The sequence below is a fragment of the Gossypium hirsutum genome, chromosome A03 (assembly GCF_007990345.1).
Source record: "Gossypium hirsutum isolate 1008001.06 chromosome A03, Gossypium_hirsutum_v2.1, whole genome shotgun sequence".
Lineage (NCBI taxonomy): Eukaryota > Viridiplantae > Streptophyta > Magnoliopsida > Malvales > Malvaceae > Gossypium > Gossypium hirsutum.
The window spans coordinates 98,609,759-98,630,289 of NC_053426.1; the positions used below are offsets into that span (position 1 = coordinate 98,609,759).

Consider the following 20,531-nt stretch of genomic DNA (forward strand, 5'->3'; position numbering starts at 1 on the left):
CTACTAACTCCTCTTAATAGTCTATTTGTCATATAAGGACCTCAAATTTTGAATTTCATAGCTATTTGATCCTTTTAGCTACTAGAATTCAAATTTTGCATTTTATGCAATTTGGTCCTTTTCTCAATTAAACATGAAATCGGTAAAAACTTTCTTAACGAAATTTTTCTACGGCATTCCTATCATAATGCAAACCATGTAATAATATTAAAATAAATTTCCTTACAGACTCAGATTTATGGTCCCCAAAAAAACTGTTTCGATTTCACTGAAAATGGGCTGTTACACTTAATATGAGATCCATTACAGTGAATGCCTCTAGAGGATTCTGCATTAATTCTCACTAATTTTGTTCTTTCATATATTGATATATTAATTCTTCTAGAACGTACAACTAATTTTATACTACCAAATATTACAACAATATTGATTTGTTTTTTTTTGCTGAAGAACAAAAAACAAAAAGCTAATTAGTTACATCTAAGATACTTGAGAAAAACCTCTTGACTAGTCTAAATCTAACAGATTCCAAACCCTAAGAGAAGGAATATCAAAAAATTGCAAATCCGTTGTAGACGATAGCGCTTCTTTTGCCATGCAATCAGCAACTTCATTTTGTTCTCTGGGGATATAGCGCAGACTCCATGAACTCTCCTGAGATAGCATACTCTAAATTTGCCTGATTAAAGCAGAGTTCGAGGTGGCAGAATTGCTTCCTTGAATATCACGAATGACATCTAGACTGTCCGAGAGAATTATAACACAATCATGGCCTCTTCTTCAAATAAGTTTAAGCCCTTCCAAAATGCCCTAAAGTTCAGCATCAAAGATCGAAAACTTTCCAAGAAATCTGTTAAGTCCAAAGAGCCACTGCCCATTCATGTCTCTTTCTATCTATAAGATAAACACTTTCTATCTATAATATTGATTTGTTCTAGTACCAAATAAGATAAACACTTTCTATCTATAAGGATATTGCTACATTATATATATAGACTTAAATACTCATAAATACTGATTTTTTTAAAAGTACATAAATAGATTGATTTTTGGAAAAATTGCGAAAATAGACCGTTTTTACAAAAACATGTCCAATTGGAATCGTTTTCAGGTGAAAGGTAGAAAAATGCTTCCAACTGGATGCGTTTTCAACATATTGATAGAAAAACGCTGCCAGCTAGAAGCACTTTTTGCCACATTAGCAATAAAAGTGGCAGCACCAATATTTTTTCTTATTTCATAGTGCTACCTATTAATGTGGAAATAAAACTTACAAAACAGGTCTTTATATAGACCCAAAGTCCCATTTCTCTTATTTTATTAAACGATATGGGATATAGGATGCGGGATTGTTCTCTCTCCCTTTATTCACAACATCAAATGTGGGAAAATATGTTAGTAAAAGAGTAAGCAATCCCACATTATTTAGGAACAAGCTGCAAATGGATTATGAATTTATATAGACTCATATTTTGTAAGTTTTATTTCCACATTAATAGGTGGCATCATAAAATAAGAAAACATATTGGTGTTACCACTTTTAGTGCTGATGTGGTAAAAAGTGCTTCCAGCTGGTAGCGTTTTTCTGTCAATATGCTAAAAACGCTTCCAACTGGACGCGTTTTTCTGTCAATATGCAAAAAATGCCATGTGTTTTCGTAAAATCGACCTATTCACGTAATTTTTTAAAAAGATCGGTATTTATGAGTATTTAAGTCATATTCTTAAAGAATATTAATATAGTTATATCTACCATTTGAAGGGTTATATTGAGGACTCTCATTGTTCTCTTATTTATTATGTTTCCACCTAGGGGCACTTATCACGTCCATAATTATATCCTTAATTTTTTTTATAGTTGCACTCACTTTGGGGAGTGCAACTGATCAAGTAGGATGAATTTCTAAACATCCCAATATATTCTTTATTTAAAAAGAATCAACATCACAAAAAAAAAATGTTTGAGTCGACAATCAAAATATATTTAAACAAAGAACATTTGATAAGGAAAGAATATACTCTCAAATATAAAGTAACATGGTATTAATATATTTCTACTAGCATCAGTTGTTTTCAAATATTAAATAAAAAAGAATATTATTATACATTTTTTATAAACAACCATTTGAAAATAATATATTATGAAAGTTTATTAGGAAAACTTATGAACCCACTAATCCTTAATAATATAACTTAAGAATTCAATTAGATTTAAAACAAATAAATAATAATCATACCTCATTTAAAAAAAATATCAAAGTTCCTTACCAATTTAAAATTTGTTCGATAAATTCAATATCAAAAACTAAAATCAAGGTTGAGGTCAAATTTGTTAGCAATGGAATGGTAAAAGGCGGTGAGGGTTATTAGGGAACATGAGTTTGAAACTTGCTTTAGGTAATTTTATTTCTCTAGAGACTATTGGTTTTATATACTACTAGACACAAAATATCCATGTCAATTATGTGGTTGGGTGGTTAAGGAAGAAGAATTAATTTTTAAGGGTTGAGTCTTATTGAATTTTTTTTTTGAGAAAACAAAAGAAATAAAAATAGAAGAGTAAAAAAGAACGTATTTTATTGATCAATAAAGATATTTAGAATGTTTCTCCTAGCATAATGAGTATAGAAGATACAAAACTCTTTTTCTAATAAACATTAGAGTCTTAATATATATCAAACTTATCTTCATCTTGATAGATATTCATTTAATAATAAAATATTCATAAGTAATGTAATATTTTTCGGAAATAAATATAAATGTTGAGTTAACGAAGGTTTAATCTAATAATATGTGTATGTTATAAAAAATTTACATGTTCATTTTTATGTTAGTTTTGTTTTATTGTCATTTTGATTTTTTTTTTGAAATATGTAACGCCCTTTACCCATATTCAAGGCTGGAACAGAGTACGAGGCATTACCAGACTTAACAATACACATAGATGAAAATCGGGCCATAAAATTTCATTTAATTCAAAACTTTTCGAACACATGCATAACAAACAAAGCTAACTATATCATCACATCAAAACATAGGACATGGCACGATTAATTAAACATATAAACCATAATGGATAAGGACTATATCTCATGATCATATATGATAACTCAATGCAGACTGATACGTATGGTCAAAATCATAATAAAAATACATATCACAAACCAACTTCCTATACATGCCACTCACTTGATATTTCTAATATTTGAATTAATTCTCCCAAAATGATAGTTTGATAGTGTGATTTTTCCTCCGATGATCTCCAACCCCGAGTCGACCTGTCAATACTAAAGAAATGGAGAGAATTGGTAAGCTTTACGCTTAGTAAGTTCATATGAAAATAATAAGCAATTACTACCACGCTTTTCAAGATAAAACACTATAATTGTACAATTACACATGTTCAGGTTAAGCTGTGTTATCGAGTTATAGTTACTAAATCATTCATATCTGAAGCCACAAAACTCCAAATTTAGTTTCGCTAATTTTACTTGAAACTAGATTCATATATCTTTCTCCCATAAAATTTTCAGAATTTTTGGTCTAGCCAATTAGTACAATTTATTCATTAAAGTTTCCCCTGTTTCAGGGTACGACTACTCTGACCCCTGTGCACTACGAACCAAATTTCTCCCTATACAGAATTTCAACGACCATGCCGTTTGTTTCCCTTAAAAATATACTCAATAAGGAATCCATGAATGTAAGGTATGTCTCTTAATAATTTTTTTTAAAATTTATTGTGAATTTCTAAAGTCAGAACAGGGGATCTCGAATTTATTCTAACACTGTCTCACAAAAATTATAATATCACATAATATATAACTCTTTTGCTCCCCTGTTTCGTTCATATGAAAATAGACTCATTAATCTTTAATTCCATAATTTTTTTGAAATTTAATTTAACTAACACATGCGACCAATTATCCGGTACACGTAGTAGCCTGCACTTAGTACTACACACGTGACCTCACAATAGTTCATTTGTATCGTTTCTATTCCAAAGGTTCAACCGAGAAATTCCTCACTTTTCAACATTTTACTAAATTGTCCGTAATCAATTTAAATTCATAACTTACATCAAATAACCATTTGATAGGCAGTCACATTTCATATGATATCAAAATATAATAACATAAAAAGAATCGATAGATTATTTATGTACGAACTTACTCGAAGTGTCAATCTCACTATCCATAGTACCAATTGTCCATTCATAGTATAATAAGACACAACTCAAATATCAAATCAGCTTTTAAGAGTTTACATAACATATATCACATATTTCATATATCATTTGTCATGTATCATCATTTTCTTGCATTTCATGTAACATTCTTTCATGTCATATTTCCACATCATAAACACCATTCCATCAACTTTTCCAATATATTAAATCATACAATATATGCAATAATAGTAAGAAATATAATTCAAACATAACATTGCATTATTATTATCATATGAACTTACCTTGATCCAGAAACAACAATTTACCATTTTAGTCCATAACCTTGTATTTTCCCGATTTAAGCCCGAATCTCGATTTCCTTCATAATCGAGCTTGGAAGCTTGGAAAACCTAGCCATGGAGTCTCCCTTGGTATACACGTCCATGGTGAAGAAGATGAACAAAATTGGCTTTTAATTTTGTATTTTAATTCAGTTTACCCCTAAATGACCAAAATGCCCTTTTACTAAACTTTTCAAAAATTCCATCCATGTCCAATTTTTGTCCATAAACTTAGAAATTGGTCAAATTGCTATTTAAGACCTCTTAATTAATATTTCAAAGCAATTTCATACTAGAAACTTCTAGAATGCAAGTTTTGCAACTTATTCAATTTACTCCCTAACTTCAAATTAAGTACTTTATGCATAGAATTTCTTCACGAAATTTTCACACAATCATGCAATCATATCATAGACCTCAAAATAATCAAAAAATAATTATTTTTATCTCAGATTTATGGTCACAAAATCACTATTCCGATTAGACCCTAATTCGGGATATTACAAAATAATTATGTTTAAATTTTAGGTTGTCTTGGAATTATTTAAAAATTTTACTCCAATTTCAGTTTAATTTCACAAGAATCATATAATATCATTTTTGCATTTTACCATCATACATAAATAATATTTAAAATGATTTAATGAGTATAGTATTTTTCTCTTATTTCAAAGTTGTTATTTATCTAAAAGTAATTATGAGAAAGAAACAACATAAGTTTAAGTTACATTTGAAACTTTCAGAAGTTTTTTTTGTCTAATGGAAGCAATATTGAAGACTTAATTCGAATTTCAACTTATGAGAATACATTTAATAATTTATATTACAGTGAGGGTTTATTCTTAAATAATTTTTTACTACCCACAACTTATAATTCCTAAAATACCATTAAACCAAATTTCCTTCATTATATTTTTTAATACCAAAATTGTCAATAGTTAATAAATAAAATTTGGTATGTTATCTATTTTAAGTTTTTGGCATAACGCAATAAAATATATTACTTCAAACAATTATGGATTTTTTTTAATCTTACATATGATGATTAGTTATATTAATGCTTTTATGTCATAAGGCTAGAATTTTAGTTTTGTAATTTGTGCGTCTTTAGGCGATTTATTGATTTTAAATCCGCTTAAGCCAACCTAACATCCATAAAGTGAATTTTTTTTATAGAAATTCTCCAAAGTACTGAAATTAAGGCAGGAAAAAACTCAAAAACAAAAGAGCAACGAAAGAATAGAAAAGCCACATGAAAACAACACTTCAAGTTGTTTGAGTAAATGCTTGCAAGGGTATTCAATTACTATGAAATATTACAAATGAATGATTACAAATGAGGGAGAATAGCTCTATTTATAGTTGAGCTCTCCCAAATCTAACAATACAGATTGAGTTATATCGCCAGTTGAGATTAGAGTCTATCTACAAAATAAAAGTCCTAAGAGATTTAAACTTTATACATCTTTATCCCTTAAAATTTACAAGAATTACCCTGGTAACTCTAGTTTTACTAGAGTGTTTCACTAGACCACTAAAACTTTGAGTAGATGAGTTTTTCCATATGTTTCATGAGTCGAACTAGTTCAAGAAGGTCAAATGAGCTCCATTTCATCAATTGACCTTCATGTGACGCTCTTTGCACATTCGTCACGAACTTTGATCTATGGCCTGTGACATTTGCATGTATATAATATGGTACAATACAGTTAATTTAATTAATTTTGATTTTAATAAAATTTTAATGATTTTAATACCCTACAAAATGCCTTTATATTTGAATGTAAGTTAATACATAAGATAATAAATTATTATTCTTTCTCAAACATAGAGTTATAATAATATTAAATGCAAGCATAAATTGAAGATATGATACATTAATAAGATTTCTAATTTTTGAAGCTTAATTGCATACTAATCATTTTTTATATTTTTAATTATTTTTAGTTTATATTTATTAATGTTTTTTTCTTATGGTACTTAAAGGTATTCATAATACAAGCTTTAATGTCATTTTATAGAAATTTTTAATGTTAAATACTGAAGATTTAAAACATTAACTGATTTTGAGATATTTAATTAAACATTAAAAAAATTTACTCACATAAATTAAGTAATAAATATATCATATTTTAATAAATATACATAATTAATCCGTGCATCACACGAAAAAAATACATGAAAAATAAAAAATATATGAATTAATTCTATCCATAGTAAAAAGATTCATAGATAATTACTTCTGTACCACCGGAGCAAAATAATGACTACCCATAACTTTTTATGCAATTCCAAAAATTGTGGAGTCAAAGAAAAAACTCATGGGCAAAGACTTACCCACTTTACACGATTGGGATGCTCTTTATCTTGATAAATAAGTGTTAGGATTCAAAGGAAATGTTAAAAAGAGAAACATAAGTGGGTATTTTTTTTTTACATTTAATTTGAAAATATATTAAAATTACACATGAGTATTTGATGGTAAAAGTAGACGAATATTTTAATAGAGGAATCATATTATTTATATTCATAATGTACGTGGATTGATTTGAACATTTAAAAGAAAAGATTATAATGTAATCTAAAGTAGGCTACTTTTAATTCAAATTAAGAAATTTTAAAAAATAATGGAGTTTTATAAATATAGAGTTGATATTTGTGATGATTATATGAGGGATGAATTTGTAGATATTTGAATGATGGCATAAAGAATATTTCATAGAAGCAATATTTAGTGGGTTGGGTTCAAAGTTTGAGTGTTTGTTTTGTAATCTCTACTTAACAAAGGTGTATGATTAATTTTCATATTGATCATGTTCAGCTTAGAAATTAGAATGCATGCAAGTAACATTACTTTTCAGCTTATGAGATCACAAGTACTTGATTCTTGCTTTCAGAATTAGTGTGGTAAAATTCAAGGTTTTTCTCTAAATTTATTATCTAACTGGATTAAGGATTTCACATTTGCTTCAATATGCTTGTTAATACATCCAAAATACATGATATTTCTCAAAGAAAAAAAAATTGGTTCTTTTAGTTTTTGCACATAAATATTTTTCAGTTTCTCTAAATTTCCACCAGCAAAGCATATAGCAGCTCGTTCCAAGTGTCGGGTACTCTAGGTAAGCACCAATGACTGCAATCTTGAACTCTCCCTGCAGCATTCCCTTCTTGTTCCGTCTTATATTCTCTTCTGTAAATAGAAGGATGCCCGTCTTTCCTTTAATCTGTAAGCCTGCTTATATTCAGATAAATAACTGGAGTTTTGGTATTTTGGATAACATATTCTACAGCTCTCATTTTTGAAGGGTACTTGGTCAAGTAAGTTTCATTCAAAATGGGTTCAGTTTCCTTGTCGCATTGTCCTCTTGAGTTCCACTGGCCCCCTGCAAGCAATAGAACGTTAAATGTTTTACACTCTTATTATCTGGAAAAGCATCAAGCCAAGAGTAACACATGCTTATGTATGTATGAAAGAGGTCCGTACCAGAAATGTGTAACCGAATATCCCTTGAAGAAAACCTGAGTTCTGTGGCTATCAACATTCTTGTCAACCCATCTGGACCATGTTGTGAGTGCCTTCTGATAAGCAAGCATTCAAGACTTTGAGTCGTGGGTAAACATAATCACCTTCTTGGTAATAGTCTTCTCTGCATGATCATAAAATGCATATAACTTAAAACAAACAATTAGAGCTCTTACTTGGCATCATAGCTATTTGTTTTTAATTTATTTTCTCAGTTTTTTTACCTCACGATTATCATGTAGCATCAAAATCCAAGGAGTTAAATGTTGGAAACACCCAACAAATGGTCACTGCTACTTACCCTTTGGAGGTTTTCTCATAGGTCCACCAATGACCAGTGTTGAATACCATGAGATCAGCATCATGATACATTGAAGTTGAAGGATTCATTAAATCCAATCTTAGTGTCTCAATCGATCCATTTTCTCGCTTGAAAGATGATTCTTTAACAAGAAATGGGGAAGCAACAAAGTGCCCCGAGCAATTTTAATCCTACAAGGGCATATCAAATACAAGTTCTATTTACAAAATGCCTTTACAATAGGAACAAATTTGTTGAAAATCAAGGATCTCTAGAAACTTGCTTCAAACCTGAAAGCATAAACCCCCTTCTTTTTAAAATCACTTCTTTCAGAAATTTCGTAAACTCGTTTCCTCTTCTTGACATTTCGGCGGAGGATACAAACCATAGACTCCCACATGTTCCTATTCAGTGAATCCCCAATAAAAACCAACCTTTTCCCTCTCAGTCTCTCTAGAAAATCAGTTGCATTTAGCCTGGATGGTATTGGTGACAATGAAGTTATATACATAAGTACACTGAAAACACACGAAATTCCATTCAATAGACTCGTATTCATTGCTTCATAGTTGAAACATATCCCAATGTCCTATGAAAGATCATAAAAAGAATGATAAAACATCAAGCCATTTACCCATTCATACATTTGATTTATGGTTTATGGAGACTAATCTTTTTGGTGTTCTTAGCTGGCCCTCAAAATGTTTGAACATGAGTTCTCCCTTGAAAGTGGGATAAGCCTTAACATTTTGTTGGTTGAACTGAACTTTTAACAATGGGATCGTTTTTGTTCGCATTACAAAATGCAACAAAAAATGTATTATTAAAACCAACCCTTAGCCATTCTACTCCTATATCACTCAATAACAAACTTCACAGATATTTATGAAACTCAAAACCTATCTTGAAGTCCCCTTGCATGATGGGTGAAAACAGGGGGAAAGCCTGTAACTAAAGATAAATGAACATCAATATAGATAATACCTTGGTAAGTTGCATCCATTTGGCTGCCATTTCCATTTAATGTAGCCTTTATCAGGCCTTCCATTGTGCTGACAATCAAAATCTTTATCAATGTAAGGACAAGAACCTGGACGATAATACAGCTTTGAATGATCATCCTTCACCCACCTACCATCAAAGAGATCACATTCCTAAAAAGAAATGATCATCACCACCAGGAGAGTTCGTGGTTTTATTCAATTCCACAACCTTCTTTTCTGCAAAAAAATGTCCAACAACTTCCCCATTATTTGACAAATTGGTCACATTATTAGCACCACCAGGATTATCAACAACTATATTGGCATTCACATTTTTACCAGCTAAAGTAGCATTATTTAATATATTGGAGAAATTCCCTAACCAGGTCTTCTCCAAAATCACTTCATCACCATTTTTGGAAACAACTGAACCATTTGCATCTTGGGCAATCTGTTGAATCCTTCCTTCCACAACATCAAAGTTTCTAGTTTTAGACCCCTCATAAGAATTCTCCAACTGGGTTCCCTCTCTATCAATGTCAACCTCATCCTTCAAATCCACCTGACCACTCTCACTTTCCTCCCAAAATTCTTGCTTTTTAGCAATCACTGAAGAACCATTGTCAACTTCTAACGTATTTTGAGTATCCACAGTAGCTTTACTAACGGAAGAAAAAGAAGAAAAATGAAGTGAAATCGTGGCGTCGCTAACACCATAATACCCTTGGAACAAAGATCCCACAACAGGGCCGTTAAAGGAGCTGTTAAGCATAAGACCTGTGATAGCAATAAGACACGCTGCCAACCCCCGACCAAGCCTAGAAAACACCTTTCTCTTGGGTGACAACTGGTCTGATAAAGCATGTTTATTCACATCCTTCGAAGGAAAAACCACTGAACACTCGCTTACAGTTTAAGTTAAGACTCGAGAGCCAAAAATGTTTTTTAAAAAATGTGAACAAATTATATTATGTTGTGATGTAAGGTGGGAAAAAAGAAAGAGGACAGTGCGTCAATGTGGTCCGCAGATAACAAAGAAGGCGTAGACAAGGCTAACATGTGAACGATTTCATTTTGCTCTCTGCATTTATGAGAGACAATTATTCTCAGGAAAAGAAGAAAAAAACAAAACAAAAGAAAAGGAAAATGTGATGAAAGTGTAATGGGTGAAAGGCTGAAACAGGGTAGAGTTTGGCAGTTTGCCTTCGAAGGAAACACAAACAAAAAGAGGTGGGGGACCGGGGATGGAACTATAAAACTTTTTTGAGTTCCCATTTTTGTTAATGGTGAATTATGGAATTTACAAGCAGAGTGGAGAAATAAGAAAGGAAAACGCCATTTTCCTTTGAGCAAAATGGGGAATTTGATAATTATAGTAAGTGAATAGAACCTTTTTTTTTCCAAATGTAACGTGGGACTTTCTTTACATGGAAGTCGATTATCATATGGTTTAAGAATCTTGAATTAAATTATTCAAATCATTGCAAAAAGTTGATGATAATTTTAGTAAGTATCAGAAACTAATTACTAATCCTCTATTCTGATTCCATTAATTAATAATAATTTTGCTTTTATTAATCATTCCCAACTCCCAACTAGTTTTATCAATAAGAGATTTCACCACCATTGCTAATAAAGTATATCAAATGTTAAACGTGTAACTAAATTTAGGGGTGTTGAAACTTCGGTTAAAATTGAATTAATCGATCGAATTGATCTAATTTGATTAATCAGTTAGTGGTTGAACTTAGTTCGATCAGAGGTCGATTAATGGTTTTTTAAATTTCGATTATCGATTAATTTAATTCAAAATCAGATAATTAACTGAACTTAATAATATAAACCTAATCCAATACATCCATAAACCCAACCTAATTCTAAAAAATAAAAACAATTTAATAATTTTGTAACACCCCTTACCCGAGACCATCGCCGGAGTCGAGCACGATGCGTTACTTGACTTAACATACTAATTCAGGGCATAAAATTTGCTTTTAAAATTAATTAACTTACATTCATTCAATATGTCCCTAAAAAAGGCCATCGAGACCCTAAAATATGCAATTGAAACGGTTCGAGACCAAATCGGGAACATTAAAAATTTTTCGAATACTTAGACAAATCAAAACAATTTATTTCATTATTCCTTATAAAACTGCCCATCTGCGTCATAGTCACTAAATAAATCATAACTCGAGTGAGAAAACTCAAAATTTAAGTTCGTGATTTTTTCTTGAAACTAGACTCATATATCTTCTTCCTAATTTTTTTCTAGAATTTTTGGTCTAGCCAATTAGTATAGTTTATTAGTTAAAGTTTCCCTACTGCACTATTGGACTACTCTGACCTCTCCTCACGACGAATCAATTTTCTCCCTGTACAGAATTCAAATAACCATGCCGTTTATTTCCCTTGAAAGTAAATTCACTAAGAAATCTATAAATATAAACCATAACTCCTAATTATTTTTATACAATTTTTAGTGAATTTATAAAGTCAGAACAGGGGATTTAGAAATTGCTCTGACCCTGTCTCAATAAAATTCAAATATCTCTTAATATACACTTCTTTTGCTTACTCTGTTTCTTTCATATGAAAATATACTCAATAAGCTTTAATTTTATATCTCATTCATCACATAATTCTATTTCTATTATTCTTGGTGATTTTTCAAGATCATATCACTGCTGCTGTTTAATACTGTTTTAATGCTAATTTCACTTTTTCATGATTTCTTTGTATTAACTACCATTTAGGCATACATAACACCGAAACATGTTCTGCATTAGCCATTTCAATAGCTAATAATTATCAAATATTTACATACCATTCTTTAGCAATATCATAAGGACATACACACAAAATGGCTAAGTCCCTATACATGCCATAAATTAGAACGTTTGTAAACGAAGATACACATTTGGTAACTTGATAGTTGATAGTGTGAAGTGGTCTCCGACCACCTCCAACCCGAGCTTGCTTTTAAGTACTCTGAAACATGGGAAAGTGAAAGAAGTAAGCTTATAAAGCTTAGTAAGTTCACATGTAAAATAATAAGCATTAGCAATCAATTTAGCTTACTACTATACTGTCATAATTTGCTTAAATAATGTTTAGTTCTTACTTTCCCATCTTACTCATCGGTAACCTTACCAAAGGCTCAGAATACAAAAGGCACCTTACTTAATAGCTTGCTTACATACCTGTAACATCTCACTTAACACATGAGTACTCTTTCATAATATAGGCATATTGCCAATCATGTCATAAAGTGTCACAAGCATAACTGAAAACTCATCACTTACTTAATACTTGATAATCTCAATTACTTACAATCTCAATATTAAATAAGCCTTAAATGCATACCTGTACTCTTTCTTCATGTTCTCACCTTGTCGTTTCTTTGACTTACTCTTTGGATTACTCAGGAACCTTTTCCTTTTTGAACTTACCATTGCCATGTCTTGACATGGTCTTACGTGGTATCCTTGCCTTATGAACTCACCAATGCCATGCCTTGGCATGGTCTTACATGGGACCTTTGTCTTATAGTAACTCATCAATGCCATGTCTTGACATGGTCTTACATGATTTCCTTGCCTTATAGAACTTATCAATGCCATGCCTTGGCATGGTCTTACATGATATCCTTATCTTACCAAATGCCATGTTCCAAACATGGTCTTACATGGTATCCTTGTCTTACCAAATGCCATGTTCCAAACATGGTCTTATATGGTATCCTTCTCTTAGCGCCAATGCCACATCTTGATGTGGTCTTACATGGAGTCCTTAATCAATGCCGATGCCATGTCTTGACATGGTCTTACACGAGATCCTTGCCTTACCAATGCCATGTCATGACATGGTATCCTTAACCGTCAATTCCTCCTTAAATGCCATGTTATGAACATGGAATTTTTCGTCAATTCTTCCTTAATTGCCATGGTACAACCATGGACTTTGAGATATCAATGCCTTGTCAAGTCATAGCTGAAACATACTTGCTCAAATTCTCAAGGTTAGTCGCATAACTCAATAATAACAATACTAATAACAATAATTGCATAATAATAAAATGCTACTCAACTTACATACTTACATTCTCAATCTCATCATATCATCAACTTAACTTATTCTCATCAAACTATGCTAGTCAATACTTTCTTGTTATCATACAAAGCCATAATACAAAATATGGTCTTACATATAAATTATACAAGTTCTCTTTTCAATATCGAATTATTGTCGAACATTAATCATTATATCTGAAGTTCAATACTAAAGTATTTATGGTCAAAATATCAATTTATCATTCAAATATGCATAATTAAATGCTTATTAAACATATGAAATTACCTCGATACCAAAACGGCCATTTTACCAACTTTCCTGATTTTCAGTTTTTCTCCCGTTCTAGGTCCAAATCTCACTTTCCGGGATCTAAAACATCATATTTCACTTATTTAATTAATGTACTATTCAAAACATTCCCTAACTCAAACTTTTACAAAATTACAATTTTCCCCTAAACCTTTGCAGAATTACAATTTTGCCCCTAGGCTCGGAAATTAAAATGTATCCATTTTTCTTATTTTTAATGACACGCTAAACATTTTCCCCTTTTATAGAAACATCAAATTCCCACTCTATCATGTACTTATGAACATTAGGTATTTTTACCGATTATGTCGTTTTACTCGTTTTCACTTAAAATCCCTTAGCAATTTCAAGCTTCATATTCTACCATAAAACATCAAAATAAACACATTTAACCTATGGGTATTTTTCCAAATATGAACCCTAGCATGAATTATTGCTAGAATAAGCTAAATCAAGTTACTGAGACTCTAAAAACGTAAAGAACATTAAAAACGAGGCTAGAACAGAATTACTATTGAGCATGGAAAGCTTGGAAACCCTAACCATGGCTTCCCCCATGCTATATTCGGCCTCCATGAAGAAGATGAACCAATTTTGACTTTATTTTCCCTTTTTAATTCTTTTAATTACTAAATGACCAAAATGCCCTTAAAGGCATTTCTTTCAAATTTGTGCTATTCTTACCCATTTTTGTCCAAACTTAAATATAATGGTCTAATTACTAAATAAAGACCTCCACCCATTTCAATTAAATCCCCTTTTTTATCTAGAACACACGTTTTGCTAATTTTACAATTTAGTCCTAATTATCAAATTAGGCACTTATACATAAAATTTCTTCACGAAATTTTCACACAATTATTCAATCAATGAATAAACCTTAAAACTTAATTAGAATAAATTTTTTTAACCTCAAATTCGTGGTTCCGCAACCACTATTCCGTTTAAGCCCTATTTCTAGATGTTACAAATTTAATAAAAAAAAACCTAAAAATCCTAAAAACTAAAAATAATAAACAAAAAAGAAAAGTCCACATCGAGTCTACTACCTTAGCACGCATACGTCTGCCTCTTTGGCATGTTCTTAGGTTTTTTGGGTTATTTTGTTCAAAGTTTAATCTTGGCGGCGGAAGTCTATCAGAATCTCCTCTCATCCTCTAGGATAGCACGCATAACGAGGCTTAATCTCTAGCCTGCAATCATGGAAAAAGAATTTTCCGAATTAACACTTGATGAAGAAGAAGAAGGAGTTTTACAAGCACAAGTTATTCACTTTCCGACTAGTAGGATGCTTTTTAACAGCCAGCATTATTCACTTCCCAGCAATGAAAAGCACCATAGCGAACCTATGGCACCCAGTTGAGGCGTTCAGATCCTAAATCTAGGAGAAAAACGATTTCTACTTCAATTTTCTCATGCTATGGCCATGAACAGAGTTCTGAACGGCTCCTCATAGACCTTTAATAATCACTTACTGGTTTTGCACACACTATAGTGGGGGAAGGATCCATTGAAAATCCCTTTAATCTTTTTGCCTTTTTTGGTATATATCCATGATAATCCAATGGGTTATTTTTCTAAAAGTTTGGCAATGCAACTAGGTGATTTTTTGGGTAAATTTCTAGAGTATGATAGTTCAGATATGGGGAAAGGTAATAGGAATTTTATAAGAATTCGAGTTCAATTGAATGTTCGTCACACTTTAAAGAGGAAAAAGTGGGTTATGTTCTCAGGGAACTGTTCATATGTCAGATTCAAATATGAAAGGTTGACTCTTTTCTGTTTCTATTGTTGTTGGCTGGGTCATAGTGATTCTTTTTGTGAGGCAAGAATGGCATTAGGGGTGGAAGTGGCAGTGATGGGCTGGGACTTGTCTTTACGAGCGCAATCCAAAAGAGCTTTGGCAATGAATAGTATCTGGTTATGCTAAGATGGAGAAGACGACACAGGTGGAAGTCTCTATGGCAAGCGCAATTCAGAATATAGGCCATGGGGAATAAGGAATAAGTCGGAAACTATAGTATCCATCGACCCTATCTTGGGGATCAATTTGGAAGGTAATTTTCCCTCTTCTTCATAATGGGGGAAAATTTATTGGCCAAACAGACTTATTATGTAATAGAACATGATCTGGAGGAAAAGGGTGCTAATTGAATATAAAGGGAAAAAAAGGCCTTGGCGGGAAATGAAGACCTAACAAAAAGAGAAGAAGGCAATACTGCAATGGCAAGAAATAAGAAAATATTGGACCATACTCTTTTATCACCGACGGCTGCCAAAAGGCAAGTTGACCGATCGCAATAAAAATTTTAAGTTGGAATTTCCGTGGTTTGGGGAACCCACAGATAATTCGAAGGCTTCAGCATACGCTGAAGAAATATAATCCCCAAATAGTCTTCTTCATAGAGACAAAGAAAAACAAAATTCAAATGAAACGAGTACGAAGAAGCTATGGCTTTGCTAATGGCATTGATGTGGACCCTGATGGATCTAGAGGAGGTTTGTGTTTGGCTTGGAGAGGTGATGCTACCATCACACTTCAGAATTTTCCAAAAAGGAACATTGATATGCTTAGTGCAGATCCTGACAATGGAAAAAAAAGAGATATACAGGATTTTATGGTTCCCCTTACGCACAAGATAGGGATGAATCATGGAATCTATTAAAAAACTTATGTAGCAAGGAAGAACTTCCTTGGATTGTTTACAGAGATTTTAAGGAATTCATGTACAACTTTGAAAAGAAGGGAGGGTTGCCTAGAGACGAAAGAGGAATGGAAGTATCTCGAAATGTTCTAGAAGATTGTCATCTGATAGATGTAGGCTATTCGGATAATTGGTTTACTTAAAAGAGAGGAAATTTTCCAGAATTAAATATCCAAAAGCGTTTGGATAGATGTGTTGCTAACGGGAATTGGATGTCTATGTTCCTTGAAGCTACCATTCAAAATCTTGTGCACTCGATCTTTGACCATTGTCCTCTTCTAACGACGAAAAGAGAAGACAATAGAAAGAGTTGGAAAACATTTAAATTCGAGGCATGGTGGGTTTTGGAGGAGTCATTCGATGTTGAAGTTAAACTCATTTGGGAAATAGCATCAAGAGGTCTACTGTAAAAGCTGGATCGTCTAAAAAAAGGCTTGGGGAAATGGGCTATATGCATTTGTCAGTCTAGAAAACGAGAAAAAGAATTTTAATCTTCAAAGCTATCTGAGTTTATGGAAACTGAAATGAGTGATAATAATTTAGCAGAGTTGATTGATACGAAGCTACAATTGAATTTTGAGATTGAGAAGGATGAAAGATATTGGGAGCAAAGAGCTCGAGTTAATTGGCTGAAATTTGGGGATAGGAATAGAGCCTTTTTCCATAGTCAAGCAACACAAAGACGAAGGAAAATAATATTCAGAAATTGCAGAATATGACTGGAAGGGAAACGGAGGATATACAAGAAATGGCAGAAATTGCTAGATCTTATTTCCAAAATTTATTTGAGGCTGGGGAAAAGGGGCATCATGAACATCTTTTATCAGGTATTGAACGTTGTATATCCGAAGAGGATAATTAAAGACTCACGACGCAATATACAAAGGAAGAGGTTTGGAAGGCGCTTACTGGAATGGGGCCTACAAAATCATCGGGTGAAGATAGGTTTCCGACCTTATTTTTTCAGAAATGTTGTCATATCATTAGGGAAGAGGTCACACTTTTCTGTCTTCAACATCTAAACAGAGGTATAGAGGTTAGTCCAATTAATATTACTCATATTGTGCTTATTCCTAAAAAAGAAAATCCAACCCATCTTACTCATTTTCATCTCATTAGCTTATGCAACATTATTTATAAAATAATGGCAAAGGCTATTACTAATCGATTTAGAGAAGTCTTCAAAAAATGCATCAATGGCGCACATAGTGCTTTTGTGCCAGTAAGGTTAATCTCGGATAATGTATTATTGGCATATGAAATTTTACACACTCTAAAACGAAAAAAATTCGAAAAAAATGGGCTGATGGCTATAAAACTTAACATGAGTAAAGCATACGATTGACTCTAATGGAATTTTGTACAGGAGATGATGATGAGAATGGGTTTTGACCCTAGCTGGATTACTTCTATTATGAAATGTGTGTCTACTGTTTCTTATTCAGTGGCACTTAATGGTTAAGTTGGGGAAAATTTTCAACCAACGAGAGAATTACGGCAAGGTGATAATTTGAGCCCGTTTTTATTTATGATCTGCAGAAAAGGCTTATCTTATCTTATAAGATTGGCATTTCAAGGAGGACAATTAAAAGGGGTTAAGACTAGTAGAAAAGGGGCCACAAGTATCACATTTGTTATTCAATGATGATTGCATTTTATTTGGAGAGTCTACTGAAAGGAGAGCTTATTTATTGAAAATAGTTCTACGCGAGTATGGAACCTGTTCGGGTCCGTTCGTCAATTTTGATAAGTCAACTGTTTTCTTTAGCACTAATACACAAAAGGAAGAAAGACGATTAGTTAGTCGCATATTCGGAGTACGGAGCTCAAATGACCTAGAATGCTATCTTGGATTACCTAATATGGTAGGTAGAAGGAAGAAAGAGTCTTTTCAAAACTTAAAGGACAAATTTAAGGAATGATTTGACAACTGGAGTATTCAACATCTCTCTCAAGGTGGGAAAGAAATTTTTATTAAGGCCATTCTTCAAGCTATTCCAACGTATAAAATGCCTATTTTTTACTACCTAAATCTTTGTATGTTGATCTTGAGAGTATTATTACAAAATTTTAGTGGCAGAAGGATTGTGGCAAAAGGGTCATTCATTGGTGTACTTGGAAGGATCTTTGTACCACCAAAGAAAAGGGTGGTTTGGGGTTTCGAAATCTTGGTTAATTTAATATTACTTTATTAGCCAAGCAAGGTTGGCGCCTTATTAATTTTCCAAATTCTTTATTAGCAAAGATCTTAAAAGCTAAATACTACCCAAATTCAGACTTTATCAATGCACAGTTAGGGAATTTACCTTCGCTTACCTGAAAGAGCGTTTGGGCAGCAAAAGGGTTTCTAAAAGATGGCTTATGTTGACGAGTCGGTAGGGGAGATCATATATCTGTTTGGAGTGATCAGTGGGTACCAATAGTTGATACAGAGAGAATCAATGATAATCCCAATAATGCAGAAGTAGAGTTAGTTTTGGATTTAATTGATACTTCAACAAGAAAATAGAAAATAGATCTAATAGTTAATACCTTTCAAGTGGAAACAAAACAGAAGATTTTGTAAATTCCTCTGGCGGAAGAAGAACATGATGATTTCCAAGTCTAGCGAGGAGAACATTCTGGCAAATTTTCAGTCAAAAGTTCCTACAAACTATTACAAGAGGCTAATATGGATCCTAGTGCTTATTTAATACAGGCCGAAACAAAAAATTTCTACAGAAAGCTATAGAATTTACATTTCCCTTCAAAAATTGCTATCACTATATGGCATATTTCCTAGAACTTTATTCTAACTCTAACAAATCTCAGATTCAAAAGAGTGGCTGCAGATACTTCTTGTCCTCGGTGTCGAAATACGGAAGAAGATAGCAACCCCCTACAACAACAGAGATATGGCAAAATCTAAATCTATCATGGGTCATTAATACTAATATTCAAGATTTGTAGGAATGGCTTACTTGGGTCTTCACCATGGGTAACAGCAAACAATGTCGGCTGTTTTGCTGTGCTGTTTGGACAATATGGAGTTCAAGAAACCAATTAGTTCACGAGGGGAAAATAACAACATGAAGAGATTTATCTAACCGAATCCTAAGTTATATAGCAGAGATCGATGGGTTGGAAGAAAAGCCACTTACCTCAAATGATGGTAGAATATAGAGATAGGAAGAAAGAAATGCAAGAGTAGCTATTTATTTTGATGCATCTCTTGACGGTATATATTCCAGACCAGCTTTAAGTTTGGTGGTGTGAGGGTAGTTGAGTGAGTTTTTAGCCTCGAAGACAGTTCTCCATTCCACAATATCGTCTCTGTTCATGGCAGAGGCACATGCAGGGTTACAAGTAGTGAAGTTAGGGATTTCAATGGTTTTTCAATCAATAGATATCATAGGAGATTCAAAAACGATCATAAAGAAATGCAACTCAGCAGCGACAGATAAATCAGCTATAGGGGCAATTATCCGAGACATTCAAAGTAAAAAACAACACTTTCAAGAAATCAACTTCTAGTTTGTTCAAGGATCAGGAAATGGTTATGCCAACGAACTTGCAAAAGAAGCATTAAGAAAATGAGAAGAAAAGCACCTGGAGGGAGCAGATTTCGTCCATCTTCAACACGAACAAGAGGAGAGATTGCCGAGACATCCAAATTGAAGAGTCCCCATAGAAAATCTGAAGAGATAATGATAGCATAAATGAAAGCATTTTTGAAACTTGCTATCGGTTGAAGTGCTAGTATAGAGATTCAAAAAGACAGATAATTAATGGGTACTTGCTGTTGACAATGACCGGATTAGATTTCCCATTTCTTTATTTTGTTTTATTTCAATTGTTATTTGGTTTTATCTTGGGCCATTCACTCTCTTTTGGGTCAGTTTTCTATTTTATTAGTTTTTTCTACTTAGGTCTTAGTTTAAAAGTTTTACAAGAACATTTCCTTATTATGTTATTTGTTTTCTGATCAATAAAATCCAGTCGAACTATTCAAAAAATAATAATACACCAAAAATACCTAACCTAAATCCCTAATATGAAATCTCCCAAAATCCCTACTACTAGTCACCACCGTCCAGCGTCCACCAGGTCACAATCATCGTTCGACGTTCATTCACCATCGA

General features: G+C 32.5%; 2 protein-coding genes and 1 long non-coding RNA gene across 3 annotated transcripts; all 3 read right to left on the minus strand.

The window, feature by feature from the left end:
• Window positions 1-7,417: 7,417 nt before the first annotated feature.
• LOC107886559 (uncharacterized) lies at window positions 7,418-10,228 on the minus strand. The gene is made up of 3 exons (XM_016810557.2): window positions 8,263-10,228; window positions 8,000-8,162; window positions 7,418-7,898 (listed from the first exon to the last, which is right to left on the minus strand). The coding sequence occupies exon 1, from the start codon at window positions 10,092-10,094 to the stop codon at window positions 9,486-9,488; it is 609 nt and encodes a 202-aa protein (XP_016666046.1). The 5' UTR covers window positions 10,095-10,228; the 3' UTR covers window positions 7,418-7,898; window positions 8,000-8,162; window positions 8,263-9,485.
• Window positions 7,735-9,387, minus strand: LOC107887689 (protein trichome birefringence-like 2). The gene is made up of 5 exons (XM_016811927.1): window positions 9,239-9,387; window positions 8,619-8,815; window positions 8,340-8,481; window positions 8,068-8,162; window positions 7,735-7,898 (listed from the first exon to the last, which is right to left on the minus strand). The coding sequence occupies exons 1-5, from the start codon at window positions 9,385-9,387 to the stop codon at window positions 7,735-7,737; spliced, it is 747 nt and encodes a 248-aa protein (XP_016667416.1).
• Window positions 10,229-18,184: 7,956 nt separating the features above from the next.
• On the minus strand, window positions 18,185-20,143 carry LOC107888082 (uncharacterized). Its single transcript, XR_001681272.2, has 5 exons — window positions 19,999-20,143; window positions 19,551-19,722; window positions 19,371-19,420; window positions 18,943-19,288; window positions 18,185-18,803 (listed from the first exon to the last, which is right to left on the minus strand). It is a non-coding gene; the product is annotated as an uncharacterized lncRNA (long non-coding RNA).
• Between the last annotated feature and the right edge of the window lie 388 nt (window positions 20,144-20,531).

What these genes read in the sequence shown, in the direction of transcription:
- LOC107887689 (XM_016811927.1), bottom strand. Translation starts at nt 9,387, where the DNA reads ATGGAAGGCCTGATAAAGGCTACATTAAATGGAAATGGCAGCCAAATG. An exon ending in GCAAGGGGACTTCAAGATAG is followed by an intron (nt 8,816 to 9,238) that starts GTTTTGAGTTTC and finishes AATACCATCCAG; the next exon opens with GCTAAATGCAACTGATTTTC. An exon ending in TATGAGAAAACCTCCAAAGG is followed by an intron (nt 8,163 to 8,339) that starts GTAAGTAGCAGT and finishes ATGATCATGCAG; the next exon opens with AGAAGACTATTACCAAGAAG.
- LOC107886559 (XM_016810557.2), bottom strand. Translation starts at nt 10,094, where the DNA reads ATGCTTAACAGCTCCTTTAACGGCCCTGTTGTGGGATCTTTGTTCCAA.